Raw genomic sequence first — 18595 nt, 5'->3', positions numbered from 1 at the left:
CCCCACAAAGAAGAAATCAAAATGACTAAACTTTAAATTGAAATATCTGGTGAAATAACAAATTCATGTTTGACTTGAAGAACACAAATTCCCCCTCTCTAGCAGGACCTAGGGGAGCCGTCCATTTATCTTCAGGTATTTATTTACCTGCTGGCCAATCCCAGGGATCACAGCAGGTAAAAGAATGAAGTATGCTACAAGTATAATAAATGTGTTTAAACCAATTATTAAAGATTTTGCTAATGAATGTGTTGGAAAGATAAATGAAGGCCCTTGTTTTTTTTATCCACTTTTAATTGTTTGGCTATCATAATTACACATCTAGCTTGTCCAGAACCTGCAAAACTCTAAGTTGATGTGACGGTCCAGGCTGGTGGTTTTGTGACTTTCATGAGGAAAACGGATCCCTCCTCTCCTAACGTTACAGCGACTCAGCTGTTTGAGTCAGAGGAGACATGATGAGATGCAGCTTTGATCAGTGGAGGTTTTACCATTAGACATAGATCGGCAGCCGCCTGGGGCCCCATTATGTTGGGGTGTCCCCTAGCCCTGACTGCTGGCACCCCTTTGTTAATGCCACAATGGACTATTCCTTTAAGATGCCGATGCACAAACAGGAAGTGATTGGTAGTCATTCCAGTTCAATCCAGTTGGTGGCAGTAATGCACCAAATTGTTGTTTGCCAAGTGCCATAAAAAATAATTTTAAGAAGGGAGCCGGGAGCGTTCTTAACAAACTCGAAGCAGTAGCCAAAACATTAAGCATGTAATAGAGTTATCCTCGTGGCTCCAATAAGAGAAAGAAGCAGCATGCTTTAAAAAAGCTTTTATCTTCACTTCTGAAGTGACGTCGTTTTTCTATGTAAACATTAAAAAGAAGCAGAAAAGGAAAATGTTTGGAAAATGTTTAAAGGGAGGAAAACATAGACCAAAATGGAAAATAAATAAGAAAAAACAAAGAAAGGCAAAAGCACAGGAGCACTGACAGGAAGAAGAAAGCAGAGCAGATGTTGAAGGCACTCAAAGGGAGAGAAAGACAGGAAAAAAGAGGAGGACTAATAAAAAGTGAAAATAACTCATGTCAATAAGATTGTCGAAAATTTTGTGTAAGGGGGCTGGCCCCATGTCTGTGTTCGCCTTGGGACCCCAAATTGCTAAATCCGCCACTTGCTTTGGGATGGTAGAGGATTCTTCCATTTGGTCTGATCATTAATGGGGTTAACAAACTAACCACTCTGGTTAGTCTGGTGACTGGTTAGACTAGTTGATTGTAGCCAATGGTAAATTATGATGCGTGTGCTGTTTTTTCCCACAGGAAACTGAAAACTGCATCCAGTGCTGTTACAGTGTTTAAATGCTGAGTTTGTTTCTGTTTTATGTGAAACTCCAAACCACTGATTTGATGTTTTAAACTCCTAGAAGCATCCACATCTAAATTGTGTTTCTCAAGCCCAGGACAGTTTGATAAGTTCAGCTGATGTTGTGGTGAAACGTGTTATTTTCTGACTGGAGCGGCGTTGGGTTAGGGGTTGTTGTGAACGAAACACATCTGGATCTTCAGAGAATCACATTTTGTGATAATAAGTTAAAGCGCAGTAGCTCTCAAAGCCAAATGTCTCCTGGCTGCAGGATCACGGGGGTGGGGGGTTGGGGGGGGGGGGGGGGGGTTTGAGGTTTGTTTTAGGTGACATCTAAAACCCACGGTGTCCTCCACTGTGTCTTTGTCTCCCCGATTCTCGTTTCTCCATCTCTCCATCTGATTTTTCTCAGTGATTCATATTTTATCTGATAAAGATGAAGTATGAGTGGAGGATGACTGTGATGGTGTTGTTGTTCCTCTGACATGAGTATGCAACAGCATGCCATCGTTGACTCTCACCTGCTGCATTCATGAATTGTAACACACCACCCTTCTCCTCCCACTTCCCTCAGGTTTTTCTCTGCTTTGGGTTCTCTGGTCATTATGCTGATGCAGCTCTGTAGTATTAAGGTCAGTGCCCCCCTTTGCCTTGCTTCCCCACCACAATCACCCATCACCTTCTCCATTTCCTCCTCACGTCCACACAGCTGTAGGTACATCTGACACATCACAGACACCTAAAGCATCATCCTAAACAAACATTTGGATAAAACTCATCATAAAATATGTTTAACTGCTTTGAAGTAAGAATAAAATTGAATCATGTGCCAAATCTATTTTTGATGACTTTATTCATATCCCTTTCTGTGGGTGAGACAGTCAAACAGATGAAACACGACTGGGTGCCAACAGCCATGGTTCATCTGACGCCGCACTAGGGGTGCAACGGTAGCCCACGGTACGGTCCGTACCTCGGTACTTAGGCCACGGTCCACGGGACGGTTCGATACATGTTTGTGCAGAAAGAGACAGCTTTTATTCCAAAACATGCATTTTATTTTTCTTCAGAGCGAAAACAGAATGCCACAATTGGAACATCAGTATATGAAATAAGTTAACATTCTCTGCATTGAACACTAACACCCTCTTTCAATCATCACTTGTATGCAATACAAAATATATTTAAAAAATTACAAAATGTAAACAAAGACACTTGAAAATATTCAAATGGTTCCCAACCATGATACGTGATACATGAGGTAAGCAATGCAAAAGTAAAAGTGCATTTTGCGTTTTAACAAACAGGAGTTGGCTTGTGCTGTAACATCACAGTATGGAATAAATGAACCCTCTTTAGGGTGTACTGAACACGAAATAATACAACCTCTTCTTCAAGTATCAGTAGTGAATTGAAATTTTAAAATATACGCAAGTAAAACAAACACACTAAATAAACAATTCCCGTCCTCGACAACAATGTGAACGAAAAAGTTTGGTTTACCTTTAACAAAAATAAATTAGCTTGTGCTTAGAACAAAAAAGCAGAGCTAAATAATTTAGTAAATAATCCTGCATTCAGGATAAAACGTGCAATATTTACTCATCCACTATTGAGAGATTTTTGTGCAAGAAGATGAGTCCATCAACACTGTCTGGTGCAAGGCGAGACCGGTTTGCACTAACAATGTCCCCAGCAGTGGAGAAAATTCTCACTAGGAACTGAAGTCCCTGGGACACAGAGGAGCCGTTTTGCCACTTTAGCTACATGAGGGAACTTATGCTAATTGGTCTTCCACCACCTGAAAGGATCGGCCTCAACGCCAGTGTCTGCCAACCTGTATGAAGCAACTTCATCCTCGACTACCTGGGCAAGAGTTTTGACCTGATCTTTTTTTTTTAAAAACCTCCCCAAATAGCTCTGCCATTGCCGTCTTCTTTGGAGGTGGAGAGGCTGACTCTTGTCGCTCTGTGGGTGACATCGTCTCCGGCTCCAGTTGTCTCTGGAAAAACAATGACAATTTTTTAATATACAGAATAACAGCTGTTAATGTTTATATTTTGCTCCTGTGAACTCCGTGTAATTGCCACAACAGAGAAAAGCTAAATTGCTGTTTGATCATAGACAGTTCTGTACAAGTATGAAATGTTAAAACCTTTATATACATTTTTTACAAAAAATAAAATATAAATTCAGCCATGGATTCACAGGAAATATGATCAACATACCTGTGGTTCATTCTCCAGAATTTCTGTGGCAAGATCTCTGTAAAGTCTGTCAAGGGAGGCTTCATCATGTGAGGGCAGGGGTTTAAACCTGGGATCCAGGGCTGTGGCTTTTTGGAGGTACTTCTGAAGGTCAGGGTCGGTGTACCTTTTATCCAGGTCCTGTGCGATGGCTTCTTTAGCCTCTTTGATACCTGCACTGTCTTCACCTCCAGGGGCCATGCACTTGAGAATCATTTCTTTCAGTGGGAGGATCATTGAAATTGTAGGGGTTGTTACACTGCTCATGAGTGTTTTTAGAGGTTTGAGAACTTCAATTAGTTGTTCTGCCGTGTTTTGCTCATCATCAGTCAACATTGCAATGCCCTTGATGTGGCTCTTCAGATTCTTGTCCATTGTTAATGCAGAGTGGATGGCAGGCTGCTGTTCAACATATCGTGACAACATGCCATGTGATGTGTTCCACCGGGTTATCACATCATGAATTAACGTGTGCTTTGGTAAGTTTAGCATTTGCTGTTTCACAGCAAGTGCTTGCTTGGCTGTCGTGCAGCAGTGAAAAAAGGTGACAACTTTCCTCACCTTCCCAAGGCGGCGGGACACACCGTTGATTGACACAGCCCTCTTTGCAGTGAGATTCACAGTGTGAGCAAAACAGCTGATCTGGGGTCCTAGCTCAACAGTTTCATTAAGTGCATTAACAACGTTTGGAGCATTATCTGTGGCGACGGGTATAGTTTTGTTTGGCCGCTCCAGCTTCCACTCGGTGACTGCATTTTTTTTATCTCTTCTGCTAAATGCGCACTTGTGTGGCTTTCATAGAGGGGGCGAGTCTGCAGCACGGCACTTTTCATCTCCTAGTCCAGCATGTAGTGAGCCGTCGCAGTCATGTAGCTCTGTGTTGCCCGAGAAGTCCAACTATCAGTGGTCAGTGCGAGGCTTTCTGCCTTAGCCAAATCACTCTCGATGGCATTGCGCGTTTTGTCGTAAAGACCAGGGATGACGACCTGACTAAAATGTGTGCGACTGGGCACAGAATAACATCGGTCGAGCGTCTTCATTAAATGTTGAAAACCAACATCCTCGACTACAGAAAAAGGCTGCAGATCTTTCGCGATAAACACTCCCAATGCATCAGTAATTTTTTTAAGTTTCTCTGAAAAAGCCCGGTAGGTTTGAGCAAAAGCATTCTCGATAGACAGTTGTTTTGCTGCTGGTGCCTGTGCGGCGGGTTGCTCCACTGACCTGTGTTCAGGAAGCTTTATGTCTGGATGCCTTCGCTGGATATGTTTTAACATGTTGCTCGTGTTTTCACTGGAGTATGAAACATGCCAAACATTGTTTACAGACAGTGTAACTTTTGCTGATTGTTTTTACTCCTTCATCGTTGTACTCAACCCCAAATCCGAAATAATTCCAAACTGATAATTTAAAAGAGCCTGGTGCCTCTTCAAACTCTTTCCTTTCAACTCCACTGCAGCTCGCCATTTCCTCATGTCTCTTCGTTCGCAGCCAGCTGTCTAACTGTACGGGTGAGGACGCAGATGCACAACGGTGATTGGACATTAACTTAGGGGTGGGCCTTCATCTACCTGGACAGGCAAATGCGCATGGTGCCAAGCATGAAATTAAAGAGCAGCACAAAATCAATGGGAGTACCGAAGTCACGTGGGACAGGAGGGCGGATTGTCCCGTGCAGGGCGTACAGAACGGTCCGGTATTTTACCTCATACCGTTGCATCCCTACGCCTCACACAAAGCTCCTGCAGCATCGGTGATCAGGCGAGACTGACAGAGCTGTGCCCTGAAGCTGCTTTCTAACTGGAGCAGTGTCGGATCTGATCCGAGCTCCCAGCAGAGTAAACTCTTCTCACGGTCAGATATGCTCGTAATAATGCTGCAACTGACCAGGATCACGGTATCGACCCCAAACACTCTGTAGATCTGGATGGGGTCACTCCACACACTGAGCATGATCACCAGGTCTTTACGTTGTCTCTAAATGAGATTGTGCTTTTGTTTTCTGACTGCACTGAGATCAGTGAGACTGATTGTTTTCAGCATGTGCATTGATGCGGACTTAATCCCTCACATTATGAACCTAATCTACGGTGACCCAATCCAAGGCTAAACTGTGACAGTTTGTTAGAGACAATGTACACACAGCATAATCCAGATTACTGAAACTGAAACATGTTTAAATATGGTGATTATATCGCATCATAATTTCAGTAATAGGTCACATTTAAATAATCCACATGATGATGTTTCTGTAATGTGAACCGTAAATTTGGCCAGATGCAGGATAAACATGAATATACAGTACATGGAGGCACAGCTTTCAGTTTCCCACCAAAGGAAAAGAGACGGAGAGCAAATAAAAGTCCAACACCTACAGAAGCAACCTCATGATAATGAAAATGATGATGAGGATGATGATGATGAAACTTTTACTGCAAACATAAATAAACAACAAAAAACAAATGTCACCTATATCAATTTATACAAGCAGAAAAAAATCATGCACATAAACCATTGTTGACTAATAAAAGCCTGTGAGAAATAATGTTAGCTAGGACTAAACTGCCTGCCTAACCTGGAGGGCGAGCTCATAGTCTAGGGGCACAAACCCTGAAAGCCCTCTCCCCTCAAGACTTGCAATGGGACAAAAAGAAGTAACTGATCCGCTGGCCTAAAAGCACAAGGAGGGTGATGAGGCTGTAGAGGGTCGACTGCATAAGATTGAGTCAATCCATTGAAAGACTTAAATACAAAAGGTAAAATTTTAAAGTGAGCCAATACTGAAAACGTAGCCAGTGAAGTGACTTCAAAACAGGTTTATGGTGCTTCCTTCATCGAAGCCTCATGTTGGACTAGTTTGAGTATAAACAGGGCAACTTGACTGATACCATAGACCAGGGGTCAAAGATGGGGAATTGTGGCGTCAACAAGTCATCTCCATGCCATGTTTTTCTTCAGCAACTAAACTAGGTGATTTCCATCAGCACAGTGAATGAACCTGGTTCAGTGGCTGAGTAGAACAAAAACATGGCATGGAGATGACGTGTTGATGCCACAATTCCCATCTCTGGCAGAGTTATTGAATTGCAGGACTGGAGGGCTGGTATCCATTACGTTTTCATGCTTTTTCTGCTCCAACACACAGTTGTTTTTAACCAATAAATGTATCTTGAAGGCTACTCAAAAGGCTGGTCTGAAATGTTTTATCACTTAAGAAATATCTCCAAACAGAGAAGGTTGGTGTCAAAGCATCAACTTGAAATGGTTATCCATGCCTTCATCTCCTCCCGCCTAGATTACACAATTTTCACATTTCTTAATAATTTAAAAAGCCTTTGACCTCCTTCAGTTGGTCCAGAACTCTGCAGCGAGGCTCCTAACTGGAGCAAAAAGAAGAGTTCACACCACTCCTATTCTGATGTTTCTGGGCTGGTTAGAATCCTAACCAACTTTCAGGACTCTATTGGGCCATTCCCATCTGTACCGGGTCAGCCCGGGCCAGGTAGCGTAGGTTGTTTACATATCTGGGTGGCCTGGTATTTTTCCGGGCCAACCAAGGCTCATTCTCAGCCCTCTTCTCGAGGGGGTCTGCTTCAGGCCGACCAGGGCCAACACACCCACTGCTGACAGCAAATTCACACCTTCCATTAGAGCAAGCCTCTGATTGGTGGGTAGAATCAGCCCACATGGGCTTAAGGCAAGGATGTGTGGAATCAACCGGGCCAGGCTGGGGCCGACTGGGGCTACCCGGCCCGGGCCGACCCGGTACAGATGGGAATGGCCCATATATGGTCAAGCTCCTCCTTACATGACTGAACTGTTGAAGCCTTATGCAACAAGGTTCCAAAGACCAGCCATAAAAGTCACTTTTTCAAAGCTGTTGCACTCCGACTTTGGAACATATTTCCTTTATTTTTATGTAATTTTGACGGTCTGGTCACCTTTATGGTGATGGTGAAGATGCTTTTACTTAAATCTTCTTTTACTTAGCATATCTTTGTGTTGTGTTTTCTTCTACATTGAGCCCCTTTCTGATTTTAAATTAAAAAGAAAACATGATTTCCATTTTCTGCTGATCAGTATTGCTCTCTCCACTCTTCAACTGAAAAAGCCCAAAAGGCTGTACTGACAAGCACGATGGGATTTTTGTTCTTAAATCTTCAGAGTTTCAGCTCCACCTCAGTTATTCAGCAGCTTCAGCTATCATTTTCAGTATCCAGCAAACAGCATTTCTGCAAAAAATGAATGCTGATTACAGCAACAGAGAGATTCTGTTTCACCCTTAGACATGAATACCTAGATGCCCTATTGGGCGCTGGAGGAGAGTATAACAGCAATGCTGCCATATTGGATGGATTCCTCACTCTCCAAACCCAACTGGAGTCAACGCAAAGAAAACAACTATACCTGTTTTTGTACAGCTTACAGTTGCAACAACCTGCGTTCTATTGGAAACAGATCACGTGGGATCACAATTGACTTTTTAGCCTACGTTTTGGCAAATGTCAGGTGTGTGGCAGCAGGGAAACACACACACACATATTATATATATATATATATATATATATATATATATATATATATATATATATATATATATATATATTATAACTGAAAAAAACTGTACTATAGTGCACTGTCCATTTATTTAGCTTTACTTCTTTGAAAAACATAACCACCAACATGGAACTGAGTACAGCAGCTATAGGAATACACAAAGCAGGACACAGCAGCATGACCCCTTTGATTGCATATGATGGTGTGAGTGTGTGTCTGTCTGTCTATTATCTGCAGTACAATACTGTTCAACTGATGCTCACCAGGGTATGGTACCACAGTATGTTCCAACACTGCTTTTATGCAGACAGAGGGGGTTGTAAGCAATCCAGAAAAGTTGGAACACCTGTGGGAATTAGAACCAGCTTTCATGGCTTGATCAACCTCCATTGCTGCACAACAGCTGTGTTCCCTGAAAAAGGCCTTTTTGTGTAATTCTGAAATGTACAATATTTTCCACGTTTGAGCAACTTTACCTTTTTTTTACCTCTGACAAATCACCACTGAACTTTGTACCATTTCAAACTAGTCATTGGTCTTGAATGACTTAAACTACAATAAATAAAAATTGAGGTGTTGTAAAAAATTTTGACCGGTGGTGTATGTGATGTATGTGGTTGCACCACCCGACTTGTATTTGACTTTGTTCAGATTACATCAAAAGCATGAAAGCTGCTTACCATCATTGTCATTTTGCTAGTTTCACGTACAGCCTCTTTAAAAAATGGTTTTAAATTATTTAGCACTTCATTACACAACTCTATTAACTTTTACGTCAAAGTGAAGTTACAATTACAGCAACAGTGGGCCACATTCCTCAGTTTGTTGTTGACAGAGACAACAAACAAATCCTCAATTATATAAACTAATCCAGAAATGTATTTAGCAAGCTCATGATTTTATTTCATCATCAAAATAAATCTCACATGTAGACTGCCCCACTGTTATGTTCACACGTAAACTGGCCCAAGAAGCTGGCCTTGTGAATCTGGTGTAGTCTGGGAGTTAATAGACCCTTTTACTGTTTGTAAACAATATGACGTCAGCGAGAATGCGTGCGCAGCTTGGCAACAGAGAATGGCGTTGTGTCAGGCATACGCTGCGGGGTTATCGCCGGCAAATCTTGAATGTTATATTATTAAACTCACTTTAACAAATGGCAACAGACTCCCGTATCCCTGTGGCATTACGGAACGGGTGGAAGATGTAGGTGCGTGGCCAGATATGCAGTGGCCCGATATATATACGTTTTTAGTGGAGAGGCCCAGTAAGTACACATGTGAGAAGCTACGGACATACAAATCGTTAGATGCATACAACTAGGGCTGCTCGATTATGGCAAAAATAATAATCACGATTATGGTGACTGAAATTGAGATCACGATTATTTAGGACGATTTTTCAATTTATGTTGATTTTATTTGTTTTTATTCAGTCATAAAACTGCTCAGGGCACAATCAGGACAAAAATAAGAAACAAGATGATCACTAAAAGAACTCCTGATTCCCAGGATAAAAGGACCAATATACTTATAGCTCATAGTCTATGACCCAAGGGCTATAGACCTTGGTTTAACTCATGTAAGTCTAACCAGTACAGACCCAAATACCAATATCTTGCAAATACTGACAGCAAGAATTATAGAGTGGCCTTTATAACAAATAAATGCAAATAAACTGATGTTCACAAAATGTTACATAACATTTATTGAGTCGTGTCAAGGTGCTGTAGCACTGTGTCCTCAGAGAGATTAGTTATCAGCGTGAGGAACTTATTTCTACCTTATTTATAAACTATTTATTTACAGGCCCATCAGTTAATGTAATAATTGTCCCGACCACAGCTGCACCCCCCACCCCCCCACCCCGGTCTCACACAATCGGGCAAGCTGCACGTGTGTTTAGCACGCCGCACGCGCACATTTAGCTGTTTTTAGCTGCTCAGGAGACCGCAGGTGCGGTGTGTGTGTCACTCACTCTGGTTAATCCAACAAGGAGCCGGCTCCGAGAGCTGTCTTTAGCGACCGACACATCACTGCATCATTCCCTTTCCTAATGTTGTGAAGAACGGTCCGGAGCACAGGCGGAGTGTTTAGCTAACCTGCAGGAAATGTCGACGACAGTTATCCAGAAAGTAGCTAAGGGTTACCAGAGATGTTTCTGAGATGTTCGCTAGGTACTTTTAGGATTAAAAAGTCAAGAAGGGGGTCTGAAAAGCTGCTAGAAATAGCGTCAAAGTCGCTAAGTTGGCAACACTGTGAGGAGCACTTCATTTGCAACTTAGGGCAGCGCAAGCGGGAGGAGCAAATAATCGGCTTGTTATGTTTTTTATAATCGTTCAAAACTCAGATCGTAATCTTGATTAAAATTCGATTAATTGAGCAGCCCTACATACAACTATGTTGTCTGTGGCCACGTACAGAAAGTAAAATATCACGACATAGACTCTGAGTTTTGCGTCTTGAAGGCAGAAGTCCTTCCTAGCCAAAGACAAGGACACAAGACTGCTATGTACGAGGCTTGGGTCATAGTAAACAAACCAGAGAACTACGTCTTCACAGCCAACTGTACCTGCATGGCAGGGTGAGTGTAGCATAGGTTTTTTTTTAGCGTGCTCAGAGTACAATCATGTTAATTTTAGAGAAATACAGATTATACTAATATGCAGTGGGAAAATACAGATGAACTGGAATGAAATGTTAAGTTGAAGCATGAAATAAAGCCTATAAATTTGTTTAATTCTGTCATTTTGATGTTCCAGACTTGGGTCATGCTGCAGCCACGCAGCAGCAATTTTATTCAAAGTTGAGCTTTGTGTTAGGATGAAACAGAAAACGCTGCAGTTACCCTTTTGATGGCCTGCAGCCACAGACGCCTCCGATTTTGTTGAAATGGATGTGCTCCCTTCGGACTTCTGTAAAGTTTCAGTCCACTGCTTGAAGAGAAGCGGTTCTGGCATCCATACACGCAACAACCCGACATTTTTATGTGCTCAGAACTTCAAAACAAAGGGTTTAAAACGCTGTTTTAGTATCGAGTGTGAATGAGGAAGCCTTCACTCTCGTTGCCAGGCTGCGCGCGCAACTTTTGATGGTGTAGGTAGTAAAAGGGTCTATTGGACTTTGATGAATTTTCTTTATTTCATCATTGATTATGACACATTCAAAACCACACTAACTTCATTTTCACGTGTGAAAGGGGTGCTCATTTCTGACCCCGGAGGACTGCTATCCAGCATGTTTTAGCTCCATCACACCTAGTTTAATGGCTGATTCACCTGCTCATCAAGTTGTCAAGCTCTGCAGACATCTACTGATTTAAATCAAGTCTGTTGGAACAGGGAAAAAGCTATGGCGGATAGTGACAAGGATTGCCTACCCCTGTTCTAGATGTTTCCCTGCTTCAACACAGCTGATTTTAATCAGCCTTCTGCAGAGCTTCACGAGGTGCAGAACATGTGATAAAAGCACTGAATCAAGTGTGTCGGAGCAGAGAAACAACTAAAACATTCATGATACCAGCCCTCCAGGATCAGAATTGAGCCCCTCTGCTTTAAGGTCAGAAGTGGTGTGATGGGAAATTGCATTCTGCTGTGTGATTTGTTGTAGAACTTGTACCAGAACCGGCTCCTGAGCCTGGCTGCTATGGCCTCCCCGACCCGTACTGGCCAGTCTCGCCAGCGTTGCAAGGATGCAGCGCGTCACAGCTTCAGCCCTGAGACCTACGCTGTCAACGGTCTGAACCAGGATGCCTTCATGCTGGGATTAGCGCGCTCCACTAGCGACACCGACCTGGTCTCCCCAGATGCTCGCTCCATGCTCACGGTCAGCTCCGCCCACTACACCATCGGCCAGCCTGAGGACCTGGTCATCACGTGGGACATCAAGGAGGAGGTGGATGCTGGAGACTGGATTGGAATGTATCTCATTGGTACGTCTTTATAATCCCAACTACTCTTAAACTTAGTTAGGGCAAGGGTGTACTTACTTGAATTACCACCCAGAGCCTCATTCATGTGTTGGCGTCTTTTTTCATTCGTTTTCTAAGGTGTTTAGAGACACCGCTTTGGGTGAATCTCATGTTGCTGCTATGTTTAAAAACATTCAATATGTTAAAAAGTCTCTTGAAAAAAAAAGGAACCAAACGCTCTGGAGGTGGTGACGATTACTGCATGTTTCCCCTCATGATGAATCTGGTAATAGAAAGAGTATAGTGACTGGAGGACAGACGGTTTAGAGTGGCTGGAGGATACAGATATGCAGCTCATGTAATCTCATTTCTCTTTGTAGATGAGGATTTGTCTGAAAACTTTTTGGACTACAAGAACCGAGGCATCAGTGGATCTCATAAAGGGCAGATCTTTTGGAAAATAGATTCTGGATCCCACTTCAGTAAATGTAAGTTTAAAAAAACAAGCAGAACAGGTTCATGAATGATTGAAAATGAATACTGAGTCATGCAGAAAGTTCGCTAAGATGACAAGCCGCTGTTTCTTCCTGTCTCCCGTAAATCCAACCACTAAATCAATCAACCAATCAATCAATCAATCAATCAACCAATCAATCAATCAATCAACCAATCAATCAATCAATCAATCATCAATCAATCAATCAATACTTTACTAATCCCAGAGGGAAATTAGAGAAAATGTGCAACACAAGAGAAAAGAAACATGATTTTATGTCCAGACTTCCATCCTCTCCCCTTGGGCACACTGGTTCTGTACTCTGGGTAAACCTGAATTAAACAATTTATTAACTCAACTGGTTCTATTCTGTTCTGAAGTGTAAACATCTGACTATAGTGTTTATAATTTTATATGGCAAACATTCATCCTCATCATGCTAGAACCCCAGGAAACCAGCTGGTTCACATTGAAAACTGACATGGAGTCAGTGTGAAGAAATGATCCGCTCACATATAAAGAAATAGAACTTAGTGATGATGATGATGAAGAAGGTGATGAAAGTGAAGTTGATGATGATGATGGTGATGAAGATGACAATGTGGTGATGATGATGATGATGATGATGATACACCACTCACTCTCTCCCACTTCTTAAATCAAAACTCAAAACTCACCTCTTCACACAAGCTATTACCACATAGTTTTTTAATGTTAGCATCTTAGTGTTTTTACATATTAAACACTAATACCATGATGATGATGATGATGATGATGATGATCAGATATACTATGGTGATGATTATGATGAAGAAGATGATGATGATGATGATGATGGTGATGATGATGATGATGATGATGATGATGATAAAGATGGTAATAATAGGGTTGGTGATGGTGATAATAATGTAACAAAACAAACGGCCATGTTTTCCATCAAAAATCACCAGAAGTGAACTTTTAACTACAGGCCAAACTTCTTCATACAGGTCAATTCGACACAGTGTTGCCGATATGAGGAAATTAACTTGAGCCGATATTCTTAAATAATCCTGAGTACATCATGAGTCCTCAAGGCTACAAGATGCAAGACGTCTCATCTATCCTCTTTGAATAATGTCTATCTTCCCTGGCTCAAATAATGACTTTAAAACTTTATAAAATCATATTTTGTTGAATGAACAAATTGTTTAAATCCAAAGTGTTTTAATAATGTGTCCTATACTTCACATGAATGAATGATGGGTTAACATGAATATTTTTCCTGTAATGATTCATTTCAGATTTTAAATTAGACCAGATCAGTACTTGTTGATTTAAAAATGTAAATCTATCAGTATAGTCACACCTCAATAAAAGGTAAATAGTAAATGGTCTGTATTTAATATAGCACCCTCTAGAGTCCTGGAACCCCCCCCCCCCCCCCCCCCCCCCCCCCAAGGCACTTTACAATACAATCAGTCATTCACCCATTCACACACACATTCACACTCTGGTAGGGATGAGTTACGACGTAGCCACAGCTGCCCTGGGGCGTACTGACAGAGGCGAGTCTGCCGTACACAGGGTACCGGTCCCTCCGACCACCACCAGCAGGGAAGGTGGGTTAAGTGTCTTGCCCAAGGACACAACAACAGCAACAAACTGAGCGGCGCTTGAACCTGCAACTTAACTCCTGTGCCACCGTCACGCCATTAATAATATTAATGGTTAACATTTGTGCTTCACACAACCACATTTTCACTTCACACTAAGAAATTGCCTCTAATTTGGACTTGGGGATGAAGTCCTGGCTCGTAAGCTGCCTTGAAGAAGGCAGGAACAAGTGGCAGTGCATGGCCCAGGCTCAAGGGCCTCAGGTGGACCATGGCTCCTCTGGAATAATAACAACTTTGTCCCATCACGGGGGAAGGGGATGTCCAGGAAGGGGAGGACCCAAACTTACCTGGATGTCTCATGTCTTAAATATTGTGGAAGTTGTGCAAATGCAGGGATGGGAGTAGATGTTCTACTGGGGTGGGGCTGGGTTGGTGCCCTCGGGCTCCGTCGGGCTATCAGCTGGCATAGGCCAGATGATGCCTGCACTGCCTGCTCACCACGGCCATGGAATACACCTCATCAACATGCACTAACACTGTATTGGAGCAGGCGGAGGGAGACTAGGGGTCTTAGCGCACCTCTGTTGTTGCTTGGCTTTCCGGGGCTGGAGGCTAGGAGGGGGAGCTGGCCATCTGGTTGGGGTCTTGGGTGGTGGGATGCTTTGCTCAGCGTTGGGTGGGGGTGCCTGCTCATCAGCACCCCAGCAGAAAGGGGCGAACTCTAGGAACCGGTGATGGTTGGACCCTTTGTGCAGCAGTACCGGGACCAGAGTGAACAGGGTGTGTATGGGGAGCGTGAATGGGCGTCTAGCGTTCATTTTTGTAAGTCTTAAGTTGTATGTGTATGTGTGAGCATGAGGGAGTGTGTGACTGTGTCTGTATATGACTGTATATGTCAGGTGGGGTCTTGGACTCCTCCCCTCTCCTGGGGCTTCTTTTGTTGCTACACATCTTCGCCTACCCTCCCCCTCCCACATTTGGTATGGAGTTTGGTGCCTTGGTCTGCTTGAGTGTTCGCCGCTACCGGGTCAAGGGGTTTAACATTTTTGGAGTCTGCCTGATCGATCCTGGTGGCTGCCTGGTGGGATCTGAATCCCTGGGCTCTGTTGGGTCCCCGGCGGGGCTGATCATCCCTGGGTCCAGGGTCGCTAGGTTCCGGGCTCAGCCGGCTGGGGGGTGGGAGGCTGCGGGCGGGCCTGTGGGCTTGCCGCTGATATCTCCTGGGACTCTGCCAGCTGCTGGTCATGGCCCCTCAGGGAAATCCTCTGCGCCTCTCGAGAGGGGGCTGGGGCTTTTCTGGTTACAGTCTCCCTGGGGTCCGTGCATTCTGGGACAGCTCCTGGATCTCTCGGACATGGAGCGCCCTCAATCTTCTACACATCTTTGGGGGGCAGGTCTGTGGTCCCTCACACTCTCTATTGGACGCTCCTATAGACAAACCTTACATAAACAAGCGCGTGTACACACACAGGTGCTCACATGGTGCTCTCATAAGTATGGACTTGGGCACGTTGAACACATGTCTTAAGGCTGTGGTTGGCACTAAATGCACTGTGATTTATTATCATGATTGTTCAGTAAAACAATGTTGATTTTATATTTCCTCATCAGGCTAATGTAGTGATAGCTTGCTCCTTTTGTATTGTTGTGTGTCCCCATTTTAGTAAACATAAGGAGTGTGTAATAATATCCCCATCACCTCTTCTGTGTGGGCTCAACTTCATACAACAAATAAGTTTTTTAAAGTTTAGAAAAGCTGTAGTTCAGATGGACTTTTGCTGTTTTATTGTACATTTATTTAAGATTGTTTAGTAGCATCAGTAAAAATGTCTCTAAACCTTCAATAAAAATGCCAGAAGACATGTAGAAAACAGACACCATGTCAGAGTTGATGTAGGAAGAACCTTTCACAACAAAATTGCTCAGCTTTTATAAACAGAGGACCAAAACTATTAAACTATTATAAATGTCAGTTTATTTTTATAATTAATATATAATTCATTCAATAATTTAAGTGTTTGTCATGTTTCCTCCACAGCTGAGACCCAGGTGTGCTTCAGGTATTACCACGGTGTCACTGGAGTTCTGAGAGCCACTACTCCCAGTGTGACCATCAAGAAGGGCTGTGCAGCGGTGAGTCTCATTGGACTTTATAAAATTCATTAAATAAATGTACTTTTGGATTGAGTTTTTCTAAACCAGGGACTCCAAAGCGCTTTACATTACAGTCCTCCACACACTGATAGTGATGAGCTACTGGACAAATAATGTCCATAGGCTGCAATTAAACGTTTTTGACTTAAAATGGGAGGTTCCCACCACCGCCATTTGGACTGTGTCACATGTCTAGTCACACCCAGACAATCCAAAAATGGGAAAAGAGGTGGAGCTAAGGTGGGGCTGTTATAATTGGAACAAGCGCCTCGTGATTTTTATCTTGAGAGGCGCCATAGAAATTATATTTTCTTCTTCTTCTTTCTTCTTCTTCAAATGAGCCAATGAAGCTACTTGCTAACTAAGCTAAGCCAAGAAGTAAGGGCTTCGGGGACTGGGGTAGCCCACCCGCATGGCCGCCTGGCTTCCGTTCGAGGCTCTAGTCATGCTGGTCGACTGTGGGGATCTAATGTGGACTAGTACTGTTAACTTAGAGGCAGAGCCTCAGACCGCTGCTAATGTGAAACTTACAGAGTTTTTCTGGGCGTTTTTAACAAGAAACCAGCAAACTATTACCAAGAAAAATGCAGTTGAGCAACTCAAAAGTGAAGCAGCATCAACTAAAAGAGCTGTAGTGTTTCTGTGGTCTCCCTCAGAGATCCACAAGTGACCAGCATGGCTACAGCTACAGCCTTGCATCGGAGCCGGTCTGCACATCGGCTGCCCTGAGAAACGGGAACAACAAGGCGCCTGCTCCAGCAACTGTACCCGGGCAGGAAACAGGAAACAGGCACCCTCTCAAGTTTCTTATCCAGCCAGCAGCCCCAGTAACATTAACAGCATTACCCACATTCATCTAGCAGAGTAAAGTACAGAAATTTACTCAAGAAAATGTGAAAAGTAGTCATCCCAATAGTTACTCAAGTAAGACTAAAAAAGTAGTTATATATAGAGTAGATTCTATTCCGGTATACATACACACATATTACATATATTCATATATATATATATATATATATATATATATATATATATATATATATATATATATATATATATATATATATATATATATACAGTTGTGGTCAGAAGTTTACATACACTTGTAAAAAATATAATATAATGGCTCTACTGAGTGTCCCGTTATTTCTAAAACTCTGATTTTTCTCTGATAGAGTGATTGGAACAGATACTTCTTTGTCACAAAAAACATTCATGAAGTTTGGTTCTTTAATGTCTTTATTATGGGTTAACAGAGAAAAGTGATCACATTTGCTGGGTCACAAATATACATACAGCAACATGATCTAGCAATTTAGGTGACTTAGAAACGTGTCAGTGAACTGAGCTTCATAGCATGGCCTCTTAACTTCTTGTGAGTGATTATGAGTGACTACAGCTGGTGACTTCTCTTAGGCCAGGTAAATAGGGCTCATTGGATACAAACGCCCACAAACGCTACAATGGGAAAGTCAAAGGAGCTCAGCATGGATCTGAAAAAGCGAATTATTGACTTGAACAAGTCAGGAAAGTCACTTGGGGCCATTTCAAAGCAGCTGCAGGTCCCAAGAGCAACAGTGCAAACAATTGTTTGTAAGTATAAGGTGCATGGCACTGTTTCATCACTGCCAAGATCAGGAAGAAAATGCAAGCTATCACCTGCTGCTGAGAGAAAATTGGTCAGGAGGGTAAAGAGTGAACCAAGAATCACCAAAAAGCAGATCTGCCAAGAATTAGAAGCTGCTGGAACACAGGTGTCATTGTCCACAGTCAAACGTGTTTTGCATCTCCATGGACTGAGAGGCTGCCGTGCAAGAAGGAAGCCCTTGCTCCAAAAGCGGCACCATAAGGCTCGACTGAAGTTTGCTGCTGATCACATGGACAAAGATAAGACCTTCTGGAGGAAAGTTCTGTGGTCAGACGAAACGAAAATCGAGCTTTTTGGCCACAATGCCCAGCAATATGTTTGGAGGAGAAAAGGTGAGGCCTTTAACCCCAAGAACAGCATGCCTACAGTCAAGCATGGTGGTGGGAATATTATGCTGTGGGGCTGTTTTGCTGCCAATGGAACTGGTGCTTTACAGAGAGTAAATGGGATAATGAAGAAGGAGGATTACCTTCACATTCTTCAACATAACCTAAAATCATCAGCACGAAGGTTGGGTCTTGGGCGCAGTTGGGTGTTCCAACAGGACAATGACCCCAAACACACATCAAAAGTGGTAAAGGAATGGCTAAATCAGGCTAGAATAAGGGTTTTAGAATGGCCTTCCCAAAG

At 42.8% G+C, this 18595-nt stretch overlaps 1 protein-coding gene across 3 annotated transcripts in view; it reads left to right on the top strand.

The window, feature by feature from the left end:
• LOC107382779 (E3 ubiquitin-protein ligase HECW1) overlaps positions 1–18595 on the top strand; it is a 185510-nt gene that overhangs the window by 12195 nt on the left and 154720 nt on the right. For 2 of the 3 annotated variants that reach the window (XM_015955065.3, XM_015955067.3), the window contains exons 2-4: positions 11769–12090; positions 12450–12557; positions 16202–16296. In XM_015955065.3, coding sequence (XP_015810551.3) covers positions 11769–12090; positions 12450–12557; positions 16202–16296 — 525 coding nt within the window. Of the gene's footprint in view, positions 1–1931; positions 1990–11768; positions 12091–12449; positions 12558–16201; positions 16297–18595 lie in introns of all 3 variants that reach the window. The other variant, XM_015955066.3, reaches the window with a different exon arrangement.

This window comes from Nothobranchius furzeri, chromosome 7, assembly GCF_043380555.1.
Source record: "Nothobranchius furzeri strain GRZ-AD chromosome 7, NfurGRZ-RIMD1, whole genome shotgun sequence".
NCBI classification, from domain to species: Eukaryota; Metazoa; Chordata; class Actinopteri; order Cyprinodontiformes; family Nothobranchiidae; genus Nothobranchius; species Nothobranchius furzeri.
Note: the sequence above shows the minus strand (reverse complement) of the source record. Positions and strands in the feature narration are given on the sequence as shown.